General features: G+C 36.3%; 1 protein-coding gene across 2 annotated transcripts; it reads right to left on the reverse strand.

Moving 5' to 3' along the window:
• Positions 1–3,191: 3,191 nt before the first annotated feature.
• LOC139857632 (uncharacterized) lies at positions 3,192–7,845 on the reverse strand. Of its 2 annotated transcripts, XM_071846447.1 has the most exons (6): positions 7,536–7,845; positions 6,685–6,722; positions 6,092–6,171; positions 5,957–6,013; positions 5,628–5,799; positions 3,192–4,191 (listed from the first exon to the last, which is right to left on the reverse strand). In XM_071846447.1, the coding sequence occupies exons 3-6, from the start codon at positions 6,167–6,169 to the stop codon at positions 3,320–3,322; spliced, it is 1,179 nt and encodes a 392-aa protein (XP_071702548.1). In that variant the 5' UTR covers positions 6,170–6,171; positions 6,685–6,722; positions 7,536–7,845; the 3' UTR covers positions 3,192–3,319. The 2 variants fall into 2 exon arrangements, with proteins under 2 accessions (XP_071702548.1, XP_071702547.1); XM_071846446.1 differs by having other exon boundaries at positions 6,092–6,722.
• Positions 7,846–14,850: the final 7,005 nt, after the last annotated feature.

The following is a 14,850-nucleotide window of genomic DNA, read 5'->3' on the forward strand; positions in this document are numbered from 1 at the left end:
AATTAAAAAAAATAAAATAATTAAAAATTAAAACATTACGACAATTAAAATAAAATACTAGAAAACTAAATAAGCAAACTACTCCTCCTCGTCATCCAAGTTTTTCAATTGCTTCGCATATTTTTTCTTAGTTTTTTCTTGAGCCTGCATTAACATATCGTATTCATCGGGAGGCAAATCTCGTGAAACCGGTTTGGAAAGAAGCTTCAACCCTTTAAACATAGTTCGCATGTCGCTGTCTTGTTGTAGCTTTTTCATTGTTTGATTCGCCATTTCTTGTGAAGCTTGGGTCGATTGAGCAATTTTAAAGCGGGCTTCATCGGAAGACATACGGCTCGCGGCATCGGATGAGTAAGAGTCCCTTTGACTTTTAGCTCGACTTGGAGGACGTCGGATTGGGTCGGTATCCTTTAACAAATTTTCCATTTGGATTGGGTCGGGGAGCGTGCTTGTGTTCGGGTTGAAACTTCCCTCGGTTGGAACATTGATTGGTATATCATCGGCTTGTTTTCGTTTGTTGTTACTCGATATACTTTCACCTTCTAAAAACTTCGGGCAATCCCTTAACACTCGCTATGCATCCTTAAACGCAAAGTGTCGGCCCTTTGTTTGCGCTTTGAAAGCGGTTCGGGTCGCGTTCATAATATCTTCGTTATTACAACCACTTTGCCACTTTTTTCGTATTTGTTGTAAAGCGCAATCCATATCTTGACATCCCTTTGCATTTTAGACCATTTTCCACTTATTTGATCCGCACGTCTTTTCTCCGTAACAATCGAATTATATTGTCTTCGGACTTCACCCTAAAATGAATTATGACTTTGGTTCCGACACTCGGATGTTCGAAAACATACACAAAACGCTCGGCTAAAATTTTTATCTCCAAGTTGGTCCAAGGAACCTTCGGATACCTCACTTTCTTTCCTTTTTCTTTTTTCGGATCACGTTCGGGTTCGGGCTCGGGATCGGATTCGGGTTCATTTTGGAGTGGTGTTTCGGGAACTTCTTCGTCGGATGATTCGTCAGGTAGACTTGGATATAAGGTGTTTGTTGAGTTTGTTGTTGGTTCGGGAATGAATGAAGTTGTTGAGAATGTTGAGATTGTTGGTTCGGGTAGTATGGACGTTGTTGAGAATGTTGGTTCGGGTAGTATGGAAGTGGTTGAGCTTATTGGTTCGGGTAAACTTGAATATGTTGAGATTGTTGACTTTCGTGTGGGATATTTCCGAACATACCGGAAAATGGATTAGTATTTGCAAATTGAGAAAACCCGGTAGTTTGTTGCGAGTTATCGAGTAAATTTTGTATCATATCTCGACTCACTGCATTTGGATCATGAACTACCGGACGTTGTTTCGCTTTTCCTTTGTTTCGTGTTTTTTTGGAACTCATTTTTGTGGTAAAAAAAAGTGAGAAAAGTGTATAAAAAGATGAGAATGAGATAATAATATGTAATTTGTGTGTGTAAAATGAAGTAGTGGGTTGTGTTTAAATAGAGTAAAAAAAGAAAAAAAGAAAGAGAAAAATGGCATATAGCCGTTGAAAGAGCCGTTGGCTTTTTTAATTTAATTTAAATTTTTTTTTGCAACGGTCCCTTTTGTCGTCCTCATATATGCTCAAACTGGACGAAATCGAAGCAGATGGAGCGGGGTGCTGGGCGGAACCTGGGCGGCCTCCATGCCATCGGCGCCCAGGTTGGACGGCTGTGGGCGGAGGACCTGGGCGAACCGTTGGGACCTCCCTAATACTCCAATTTTATAAATAGTTTTAAATAAGAAGCTTAAGTTCTATTGTGCCCTTAATATATGTGTTTGATTAAAGGAGAAAAAAATGAAAAAGATAAAACTGAAAAGTAACAAAAAGTACAATACTTTGTAACATTTTCTTAAACTGTGTATTTTTTGTCTGTGAACTATTAATATGAAACAGAATGAGTACTAACTAACCTCAACATACATGACTTTGCAACACTAGTCCTTTTAACAAAATACGTAACTTAAAATTTTGGAATGTCACATAACCATAAGAGTCGTGTTGTATATTGTTTTTGTTTTAGATAATACGTGCGGATACTAAGGTGATACTTGCTATTTGTATTGCTCGTAGCTTATATGATCATATGTAGGTCGTTGTATGCGGTAGTCATTTTATGTGTATGTATGTATATAATCGTTACATTCACTAAGCATTAGCTTACCCACTCATTGTTTACCATTTTATATCTATTGTTTTGAGGAGGCGACGATATGTACTTGTTAGACTAGATGCTTAAGGGTTGCTTGAGCTCATGGCGAGCGTGCTTATGGATTTGGACTCGAGAATCATGGTCTTGGAATCGGGTTGGGTTATTCTCTTAAACCACTGATTTGGTAAATTGGGTCAACATTACCACTATTTTGTGTAACGAGTCGTCACTTACCCAAGAGGCGTTTAATCTTGGATATGTACTTTTGACACTATAATTTAATGTATGTTGAAATTTTAACAGGTGTTAATTGAAATGTACATTTTGGTGTCCAATGTGTACTTGAAAATGGGTTTTCAAGGTTGAAACTGAGTGCGCCGCACCTAAAAGGAAAGCGTCGCACCATAATGTGGAAAAACCTACTGACTTTGAAGTGTCGAAACTCAGCTTTATGATGCGCCGCAATGGGCACCTGGTGCGCCGCACCTGATGTCTCTTTTAAAAAAAAGGTCGTTTTTCGTAAAACGGGATTGAGTCGTTTCACCCATTTTTAGATCCGCTGCAACAGTATGCAAATAAATCCGTTGCAACGTCCGTTGCAACGGCCGTCTAGGCAGTTTTTTACGACACATTACCTAACAAACCCAAAACAACATAATCGAACCGAACCTCAACATTCCTCAAGTTTTTATAGCGGGATGGTTTAGTTAAACTTTCTAAAAATACCTCTATCCCATTAAAAATATCCATCATCGACTTTTCAAAGTCTTTTGATGTCAAGTTTAACTTCAAATATTTTTTAATTATGTTATATAATATTTGATAAAAATTATATAAATTGATGGTGTTTTAAAAGTGTTTTCATTAATATAATTTTTATTAAGTATTATATAATACAAACAAAGAACTTTACGGTCAAAGTAGATAAAAGATTTTAAAAAGTCAATAGTGAACAATTATAACGGGATGGAATAAGTACTATGTTATAAAGTTTAAATAAGTACTATATTATAAGGCTTAAACAATTACATTAAAATAAAAACAGTACATAATTTTAATTCCTAAAAAAATAAAAACATACATATTTAAATACATGAATTAAAATACATTACAACATAAATTAAAACACATAAACTAATTGTCGTCGTCCTCGTTGTCATCAATGTTCAAATCATCTTTTAACTTGCGACGAACCAATTTTTTTAGATTCTCCAAACGTCTTGCATCTCTTGGATCGGGCATGTCCGCGGTTGATTTCTCCAACACGTTTATACAAGAAAGAGCTGTCTGAATACTTGAATACTCGGTGAACTTATCCAGCGCGATATTCCTTTGCGGGCTCAATCCATCTTTAAATCTCGTAATGCTACCAATAAGTTCAGCAACCTTTGACGAACCCGAACTTCTACAGCGAGATGAAGTGGGTGCATCCGAAGAGGTTGAACTTCTCGCCGCTTTCTTTGCTCTTTCACGTCTCATGGGACGTGGAATCGGCATGTTCTCGAACAACTCATTCTCAAATTCTGGAGAAAGACTCACGGTGTCGGGCTGACTATCACCAACATTCTCAAAATCATCTTGAGCTTTACCAACCGGAGCATCAGAAACATTCCACTTTGGATGTTGCATCAAGAAAAAAAATGTTTCCTTCATGTTAAATTTCTTGGCGTATTGATTCTTATAAAATGCAATCGCCGCATCATAAATCTCGTCATCATTTGATCCACTATGACATTGATCCTTAATATCTTTGAAGATCGAGAAGAACTTAGTACATGCCTTGTTCACATCTCGCCACTTTGAAGATAACGAATCTTCCATTCGTTCCCATCCACATTCGTTGTCATTGAACTTTTCTTTGACTGTTCCCCAAAAATTCGTTCTCTTCAACGAGTTACCTACTATTAGATTCTTCGGAGTGTCGCAAAAACACTTGGCTAACCATGTCGTCTCTTTATGCGACCACTTTTTTTGCAACCTTGATGTGCCACCTTCTTTTACCTTTCCTATAAAACATATAATATAATATAATAATAATACAATATATATATATATATATATATATATATATATATATATATATATATATATATATATATAGGGGCAGGATCAATGGGGAAGTAACCAATCGGGGGGAAGCGGGGGGAAGCAAAAATTTTTTTTTTTTTCGTTTTTTGAAAAAACTTTGTTCACGAACATTATAGATTGGATGAAAATAAGAACATTTAGAAAAGACACTTCGTGATGAATGTTATTATTTTGGCGGGAAAACGATCGACAAAAATAACATTCAAGATAATATTGTTCGTGAAGAATGTTAACGTTTTTTTTTCATGTTTTGTGAAGTAAAATTTAGTCCGATTTAGAGTTTAGGTTTTAGGGTTTGGTGTTTTGGGTTTATTCCATAAACCCAAAACACCAAACCCTAAACCGTTCGTGTTAAAACTCAATCTAAATCCTAAATCTAAACCCTAAACCCTAAATTTCTGAACCCTAATATCTAAACCCTAATGTCTAAAACCTCAACATACGCTCGAAAAACACGATAATTGTTATATATTACTTCTTCGAGCGTTTTCCCGCCAAAATAATAACATTCATCACGAAGTGTCTTTTCTAAATGTTCATGTTTTCATCCAATCTATGATGTTCGCGAAATATATATATAGTGGTAGGATCAAGAGGGAAGTAACCAATCGGGGGGAAGCAAATTTTTTTTTCTTTTTTTCGCTTTTTTGAAAAAACTTTGTTCGCGAACATCATAGATTGGATGAAAACATGAACATTTAGAAAAGACACTTCGTGATGAATGTTATTATTTTGGCGGGAAAACGCTCGAAGAAGTAATATATAACAATTATCGTGTTTTTCGAGCGTATGTTGAGGTTTTAGACATTAGGGTTTAGATATAAGGGTTTAAAAATTTAGGGTTTAGAAATTTAGGGTTTAGGGTTTGGATTTAGGATTTAGATTGAGTTTTTTAACACGAACGGTTTAGAGTTTAGGGTTTAGTCCCTAAACCCAAAACTATAAATCGGGCTAAATTTTGACAAAAAGTACTTCACAAAACATGAAGGAAAAAAAAATATCGAAGATTAACATTCTTCACGATCAATATTATCTTGAATGTTATTTTTGTCGATCGTTTTCATGCCTAAATAATAACATTCATCACGAAGTGTCTTTTTTAAATGTTCATATTTTCGTGTGATCTTGATGTCTGAAGAAAGAAATTCGAAAAAAAAACAAAATTTACAAAAAAAAAAAAATTACTTCAACCACTTCCCCCTAATTGGTTACTTCCACATTGATCCTACCCCTATATATATATATATATATATATATATATATATATATATATATATATATATATATATATATATATATATATATATATAAATAATAAAATATAAAAAAAAACGTATATTGCATAATATTATACCTTTGTCTTTTTTCATGTGTTTTCTCGTTTGTGTTGTCCGTTGCAATTGTGTTGGTTGTTGCAATTGTGGAGTTATGGGACTAGACAATAAGGGAGAGTTATTTGGTAGATTAAGGATTGAAACATGGTGTCCAGTCTCCTTCATAAGCTGGGATTCCATTTTAATAGAGATCTGAATGGTCACAGGTTCATTGATAAGACCCAATTAATTCATCCGGAAAATTGTAAAGGTTCATATTAGCATTTAGCATAAATATTTAGACAAAGAACAAAGGTAAGGTAAACTGGATTTTATCAAGACACGGTAAAAAAAGGAGGCAAGTACTCACCTTGCGTTTCAGTGAATCAGCAGTTTGAATTCCCAATATAACTGGTTCATAAACCACCTGTACATAACTCGTAGATCATATAACAAACGAAGTAATAATGACATCACCTAACAGAATAAAGATATAACGTGTCACCTTTTTAGAGCGTTCAATCGTCCGATCCATCTCATCCGTTGTCTTATTGCCAGAAATATTAAGCTGCTGAATTAACATTTCTAACCAAAACAGTTCATGTGAGCTAGTAACAATTTTGTTAATTTGAAAGATATTATAATTATGATAATATTCCATAATGTACAGAATGCACATCTGTACATTGAATAAGCGTAAGGCATCTCTAGTTCTCATTATGTCGTTTAGAAAAGAGTAGCATCAACATTATGTAACATAAGCTATAAGCTATAAACATAAACAAACTACATATAAAAGAAGAAAAATCTAGTTGCATCATGTCTTATTATTACCAGTTAAATCGAAAAGGTCAAGAGGTAACCAAGATGATATCATTGAACCATCATATATCATGACTTTAGATACCCTAATCTAAACAATTTCTGAATAGACAGTTTAGAAATAAGAGAAACGGAGCTGAGTAGCAAATGCAAATTCAATTACATTAAATCTACATAAAAATGTACACCGTATTAAACATTTTGATATCGTAGGGGGGCGGATGACCCCGTTTGCACCTGAATAGATCCGCCCCCGTCTGTAGTAAATGTACTTACATCTTTATGAATGACGTATACGAATTCAACGCTTTGATCTGCAAACACATAAGCACTCTATAATTAACATCAAAATGTTATTCGTCAATAATTGAAAAGAAGATGAATATCAGACTGAACATAGGTTGAATTATAAAGGATTCACACATGACCACAAGTGCTGCCTGTATATGAAGATCAAAGATGGCAACTTGACAGAAAAAATATTGTATTGATTTAAATCTCACTAAATTTAACAGCACTAGTATCTAGCCATCTAAGCACATAGCCAATTATCTTCAGATGAACACCCATTACACGCAATATGTACCCCATACATACATAAAGTAGAACCACTATTCGACATACTACTACTTCGCTGGAAAAGGAACTAATATTACTAGTAGAATATGCACCGCTATCGGCTATATTTCTAAGATAGAATTCCAGTAGCTATTTATTGCTGCATTTTCTAGCTTTAAAAATCAAAATATACACTTTTGAATTGTGCACAAGATTCTAATACAAAAGTACAGTTTCAAGATTATATAGTTTTTCAATAAACAATTTTCCTTATAAACAATGCTAATTCCTTCCTAATGCATGCAACTCTACTTATAACTAATACTTATAGCTAGCTATTGCTAATTTTACATATACATTTGTATATAATTACAGTCTTAGCCAGTAATTGACATATAATACTCCAAATAAGAATACATGAACAATCACAATTGTCATGCTTCCTTAGAATAAAATTTTTAAATTGCATGATGAATGAATGAATAAAAAAAAAAAAGTAGTACAATAACTAAAGTAAACAACGAACAAAGTACACAAAAATAGCGAATAAATAAATAAATAACACCTACGCTAGGGTGCGGAAATTGTCACGAATTTCACTAATGATCTGCTCCATTTGAGGATTCATTTGTAAATTAGGATTCGTCATGTTTAAGCCCTAATTTACTTGCAATTACCTCAACACCAAAATTAACATGGCCTTTTGTAAGTAAAAGTATGAATTTAAGTTTATAAAAAAAGGAAGGGAATTTATAAGTAAAAACGGATTGATCGAAGGTGAAAAATGATTCGATTGCCTAGGGTTTCAAAATCAGTTTGGGGAAAAAAGATAGGGGAACAGTAGGCCGTACGGACGTTAATATTACCGAAAGAACGGAACGGGACATATATCGATAAGCTCACCGTGCGACACTTACTCTCTACTAAGTCAGCATAGTTTGGACTTTCCAATGATTCAAGTGACTAAAAGAGAACAAAATAGAAAACAAGTGGAAACTTAAAGAAAATGCTTATATTGATTAAGAAAGCTTTACAAGAGAGAATAATTGAGTTTTTGAGGTGTGATATGCCAAATGACACCACCCCTATTTATACTACTCCTAACACAAAATGGATGGCTAAGATTAATCTAAATTAATGGTTAGGATCTAAGTACTAGAAACTTCAAGTATATACATGGTGATAGATATTTTCATGAACATTCCATACCATTCCATGGAAGAACTCATGGAAAAGTTCTAGGGAGCTTGTACAGCAGTGTAATTAGAGTACATGAAGTGTGGGTGACCTTGTATATTAAAACAGAGGTCAGAAGAGTAATCTGGGCTGGGTGCGCTCAGCGCACACATAGGGGTGCGCGTGGCGCACTCCTCACTATAGCCGGGTTCTGCTTATTTTAATTAGATATTTTGATAGGCTTTTTGGTAATTTCACTTGTGGACGAGTTTGAGGCCAGTAGGTCCGATCTTGGGGTGTCATTCACTCTATTTCCAACAACCTCATCCTATCCACTTCAATTTTAGAGAGAGAGTGTGAGATTCTTGTGTGAGAAAGCTCAAGCAAAGGAAAAAGGAGCTAGTTTTGAGTCTTAGCTCGAGTTATAAAGTTGTTCATCTCCTCTCTAGCTACGTTTTGGTTGTAGTGGTATGTTCTAACTTTAATTTCCTTACTTTGATTTTGTGTAAGGGTTAGGGTTTGGGTAAATGGTGAACATAAAACTCATGTTTGGCGATTTTGGGTGTTCTTGGGTAAGATTGAGTCATGTAGACTCAATAGTAACTAACCTAGAGTTTTAAAGTATTAATTGGGGTGTATGAACATAAATTGCTTAGCTAATTACTAGCACACCTAAATGTTTAGTAAATGGGTGTTAGGAGGGTTTGTGGAAGACCCGAAATGGGTGTGTTGACATTAAAGTGATTAAATGAGTAATTGTTGACCTAGTTGGGCAAGATGGGTGTGAAATGTCATAAGTTTGTGTAAGTCGGTGTTGTTAGACCTTAATCACTAGCTTTTAGTGATTGATGATGGGTCTTGACCTTAAATGACAGTTTTGGTAAATGGGGCATTTAATGCAATTAAGTCATTGAATGCACATGTGTAAATTGTTGGCATTTAGTCCAACTAGTTTGTGTGTTAATGGAGTACTTATTATATTAGGTACTTTGCTTTGAAGCTTGCGGAGTTATAAAATCGTCACCAAATTGTTAAGGTGAGTGGAGTAATTATACATGTATGTATATGGTGTATTTATTTGTATGCTATGGTATGACCCACGGAGCCGGGAATGTCATAGTATGTGTGAGTGTACTATGATGTGAACCACGAAGCCGGTAGCATCATGGTGCACGTGTTGTGATGTGAACCACGGAGCCGGTAGCATCAAAGTGTGAACCACGGAGCCGGTAGCACTATAAAAATTAGGTGTGAACCACGGAGCCGGTTGTAACATCCCGCATTTTTCCGTTAAATTATTTTAACGCTCGTCTTTTTATTTTAAATAATATCCTTCGTGACTAGATTCGTATCCTCCGTTAGCTAACATTCTTAATAATTTCGTTATTGGATTATAACGTCTCCCGTACTCTCGTGTAATTCAAAATAATTCGTTCGATTAATTTCTGCACCCGACTACAAACTTGAGGGACTAAACTTGTCAAAATGCCAAAATGGTGACTAGGTCAAAGGAGTCAAACTCCATCCTCATCCATTCATTTTCTTTTATTTCCTTTTTCCTTTTTATTTCATACTTTCACATTTTCTCTCAATCTTCAACTCAAAGATTCATCATCTAAATTCGGATTAGGAAGCTAGCAACAAAACAAATTACATATTTGGGATCCTCTCTTCTTCCTCTACAACTTGATACCAATTTCACCTTATTTGGGTAACTTTCTAAAATCACTAGATTTTGTGTTCTAGATGTTTTTGAATTATAAAAGTGTTAATTAGTGTCTATGGCTCAAGTCTAACATGAATATATGATTTGTATGCTCGGTCTTGTTGTTTTAAAGTAACTAGCTTGAACTTGAATTTTGGTGTGTTTATTCTTGAGAGTTAATTGCTTAAATGTTGTTAGATGTTAAAAGTTCATGTTTTAATTGTGTTACTAGTATCACTAGCTTCAAATTGATGTGTAGGTTGCTTTAGAAAACTTCATAAACTTGATTATTGATTTTGGTGAATTTGGATTAGGGTTTGATGAAATTGAAATGGACTTTTGATGATTCGAATGCTATGAAACATTGTTAGTAAATGTTTAGTTGTATTGTATGTTTAATTACCTTCGAAACGGCATATCATACATGTAAATTGGTTGCCCGAATCATGAAATGCGTTTTACAAACTTGAAACTTTGATTATGAACGTTCATTGAACATTCGACGAGAATGTGATTATTGTAAATGCATGTTTTGATTGATGATATGTTCTTAGTTGTATTCCTTGTCAAAAGAGCTTTCCAACGATATAAGATACGCATTATAAGTGTTTACGGTTTGTATTTTGTGCAAAAATGAATTTGGATCAAGACTTGAACTTTTGGAACAGACCAGGTACCAGACCACGTGTATTGCCGCGGCGCGGCACCCCTGGTCGCGGCGCGACATAAAGCGTGTTCCAGATTCTGTTTGCCTTGTCACTTTTACTAAAAATGTTTTCTATACTATGGACCTCCGATTCACATGTAACTTGTTCTAACATGCTTATATATGATTAAAAATCTCAGAAAAATAGTTCGGGACCCGACCCGAATGTGTTGACTTTTTCGTTGACTTTGACCCGGCCAAAGTTTGACTTTTTGTCAAACTTAACCAAATGATTATGCAACCTTTCTAACATGATTCTATACTTGTATCTTGCATGAAACTTGACAATTTGATTCACATGCTATATAATCGAGTCGTAACGAGCCATAGGACTAATTGAACATCTTTGACCGATCGTGTTTACCATTATTGATACAACTTACTTGTTTAGGTCAAGACTAGCATTTGTTCTGTGCACAAATTCTTATTGAACTATCTTTTTACTCTTGCACTCGAGGTGAGATCATAGTCCCACTTTTACTTTTTTTGAACTTACATTTGGGATGAGAAAACATAAACATTTCTTTTACTAAATGAACACAAGTACAGGAAAACAAACATTCTACATACGAGTTTAGAACAAAATCCTCAATTCGATTATCATTAGTTACACTTGCCGGGTGTAAGCGAGAACTTTTGTTGTATGGATCCATATGGGTTTGACAAACCCTCATTCAAACGGTTCGCTACCGTTTACGAATGAGATATATTTTCGTGAAATAGTGTATGTTCTAACACTATTGTGATGTGGTTCTATGGATGGAAAGTTAAGCATTGATAATTGGGTGCTCGTGACAACAATTTTTGGAATGGTTAACTATTATTGAAATGTTATAAATCTTATGGTTCATTTGTATTTACTCACTTACTTACTTAAACCTATGATTTCACCAACGTTTTCGTTGACAGATTCGTATGTTTTTCTCAGGTCTTTGAACGATTTGTGATACATGCTTCCGCTCATTATTTTGATACTTGCATTGGATGTCGTGTATATGTGCATACATGGAGCGTCTTTTGACTTTATTTAAAACTGTCTCGCATAGGTTTCATTTGTACTTATAACTTTGTAACATAACTTTTGGTTGAACCATTCTTGTAAACTTGGAAACAATCTTTACTTTTGAAATGAAGGCGACGCATCTTGGTCAAACGTTATTTTAAAGACTTATGACCACGTAACGGGACCTAAGTGGTCGGCGCCGTCAATGACGATTTTGTCGGGTCGCTACAGATGGTATCAGAGCGTTGGTTGTAGGGATTTAGAGTTCATTAGTGTCGACCCCGAGTCATAGGGTACATTAGTGAATCTAGACTACAACCGGCATATAGACTTGAAGTAGGAATTACTTGACTACTTGTGCATATATACTCAAACTCTTTTATTCACATCTAACTCTTGTTCTACCTTAATCTCATGTGGTTGATTTGATTGACACGCCACCTTGACTATATGAAATGATGTCGAATGCACATATGAATCAGGGTAATATAATTTCCGGGATTATATTACGGTGACTCATATGAACGTTTCGACGTTATGACATAAAGAATTTAAGGCGAGTCAAGGAAAATTTTTCTTTTTATCTTGATTCCATATCACGATTAATATTATTGATAATACTAATTAACGGTATTCTTGTGTCATGAAGGAACGATGGCTCACTAAGGTCAACACAATACCCCTCCCAAAACTCTCGAACAAGCTCTTCAACGAATGATAGCCACCGCCGTGGGAGAGGCCGTGGCCGGTCACTTCTCCAACAACAACAACAACAATCATGGGGCCGGTAATTCAAACGGGGGGTGCTCCTACAAAAACTTCATGAAGTACAACCCTCCCACTTTCGATGGAACCGGGGGACCGGTTGCTCTCACCCGATGGTTCGAACAAACTGAAGCTGTTTTTAGCATAAGCGGATGTCGGGACCAAGATAAGGTCAAGTTTTCCACCCTCACTCTCACCGGTATTGCCCTCTCATGGTGGAACACGTATGTACAATAGGTGGGTATCGATGAAGCCCTTACACTCTCTTAGACCGAATTAAGAGAAAGAATGATCACCGAATACTTCCCGCTCGAAGAGACTCGAATACTCGAACAGGGGCAAAGAAATTTAAAAATAGCCCGAGATGGCCTCGAAGCTTATAATCAACGGTTTGCCGAACTAACCTCAATTTGTCCAAACCTCCGGGCTCCCGGGCCCCAAGGAGTTGAGTTTTACATGGATGGCCTCCCTAAGAGCATTCCACACGGAGTAATGCCATTAAGACCCGCCGACCTACAAGAGGCTGTGATGATAGCCCGCCGATTTATAAAAACGGTGGATGAAATTGAAGCACCGACACCAACGGCCGAGGCCCAACCGGTTAACAACAAAAGAAAACAGGAAGCCTCTCCATCAAGCAACCACAACCACAACGACTCCACCAAGAAGCCTTTCACCCCCGGCGACAGGAAAAATTATGCCGGAACACGACCTTTTTGCAACACGTGCCACAAACATCATTATGGAAAATGTGGCAAACCATTTTGCATCAAGTGTCAAAGAAGTGGCCATGTGGCCCATGGTTGTAAAGGTGTCGCCCCCGTCGCTAAAAAGGTGCCCAGTGCACGCAGAAGGGGTGCTTGTTTCGAATGTAGACAACTGGGTCATTTTAAGAATGCATGTCTCAAGAAGAACGCCAACCCCAATGTACGCGAATGAGCTTTCAACATTAACACCTAAGATGCCCGGAATGACAAGTAGTTACGGGTACGTTTCTTCTCAACGACTCTTATGTTTCATGTTTATCCGATTCGGGTATCGATAAATGTTTTGTATCCAAGACTTTGGAGCCTACTCTTTGCACTCCACCCCTCCCCCTAGATATTACTTACGCCATTCAAGTGACCAACGGAAAACCATTGCGTACCGATAAATTTTATCGGAGGGTGTACGTTAAACTTATTGGGTGGATAATTTGAATTTTGACTTGATACCTATAGAACTAGGGAGCTCAAAACCTATTCGTTAAGAAGAAAATGATTTCCTTACATGAGTATGGATTATCGTGAACTAAATAATTTCCGGTTGAGAATCGATATCCTCTTCCCTGTATCAACAACCTCTTGAACCGTTACAAGGATCTCGCATGTATTTCAAATTTGACCTTCATGCTAGTTATCTTCAATTGAGGGTTAAGGGAGACAATGCCTCCTAAACCGCTTTTCGAACTCGCTACGATAGTTATAATTTTTTTCTTTTAATATCGTTCAGTTTAACTAAGGCTCCGTCCGTATTCATAGACCTCCTGTACCGCGTATTCAAACTTATCTAGACAAATCCATTATCGTATTTACAAATGATGTCTAAACCTATTCAAGTAAAGAAGAAAACGAACAACGTCTACGTCTTACGCTCGAACCCTGGAGGAAAGAGCAATTCTATACCGAATTCTCCAAGTGAGAATTTTGGTTAAACGAAGTTCAATTTCTAGATCATGTTGTTAGTGGTCAAGGTATTACAATAAAATCTCGCAATCGAAGCCACACGTAGTCGGGAAACCCTCACGACTCCGACTTGTATTCGTAAAATCTTAGATCTTGCCGATTATTACCGAAGATTCATTTCCGACTTTTTCTCGTGTTGCTCGTCCTTTAACCCCGTTAACTCACTGAGGAAAGAATTAAACCTCTCCGTGTACGAACTTTGAACGCGATTATTCACACCAACCTTACTAGCTAAATTCGTGTAGCACAATGGAATTTAAATATGGAAATATTTCTACTTGAACGCCTGAAAGGCATACTCTCTCGACTCGAAATAAAGGAAACTGAAATTCGTTATTTTGCCCGAAGAATTTGAATACTTATTTATGGATCAGATCAATCTTCTTGTCATCAAGTACCACGATACATAAATCTGCTATTTCACTATGACCGTCTGATATTACTGGGACCCAAGATGACACACAATCCAAGGATACCTCTTTCTTTGACTTATCGTCCTTATACTTCTGATAATTGGCCATCTACTACTCAACCCCGAACTATACAACTATGGGCACTATCTCGTTTCCCACCCAGTCTCAACATTTGACCACAAGATGCTCGATATGGCTACATCGAGGTGTAAACTCATCCTATTCTAAGTTCTTATTTCACTCCTATCTTTTCGTTCGCACTTCCTTATAAGAAAAATTTTTATATAATTTCTCAATGGAGAGAGAGACTCTTCATGTATTACTAGTATTCGCCACGAGGGTGACTAGCCCTGACGAACGGTTTCGGTAGCCGATAAGAAACTTGTACCAAT

This window comes from Rutidosis leptorrhynchoides, chromosome 7 (genome assembly GCF_046630445.1).
Source record: "Rutidosis leptorrhynchoides isolate AG116_Rl617_1_P2 chromosome 7, CSIRO_AGI_Rlap_v1, whole genome shotgun sequence".
NCBI classification, from domain to species: Eukaryota; Viridiplantae; Streptophyta; class Magnoliopsida; order Asterales; family Asteraceae; genus Rutidosis; species Rutidosis leptorrhynchoides.

Coding starts and splice junctions, on each gene's coding strand:
- LOC139857632 (XM_071846446.1), bottom strand. CDS start 6,304: ATGAGAACTAGAGATGCCTTACGCTTATTCAATGTACAGATGTGCATT. Junction 6,014..6,091: donor CGATTGAACGCTCTAAAAAG/GTGACACGTTAT, acceptor AGTTATGTACAG/GTGGTTTATGAACCAGTTAT. Junction 5,800..5,956: donor CTGATTCACTGAAACGCAAG/GTGAGTACTTGC, acceptor GTGACCATTCAG/ATCTCTATTAAAATGGAATC.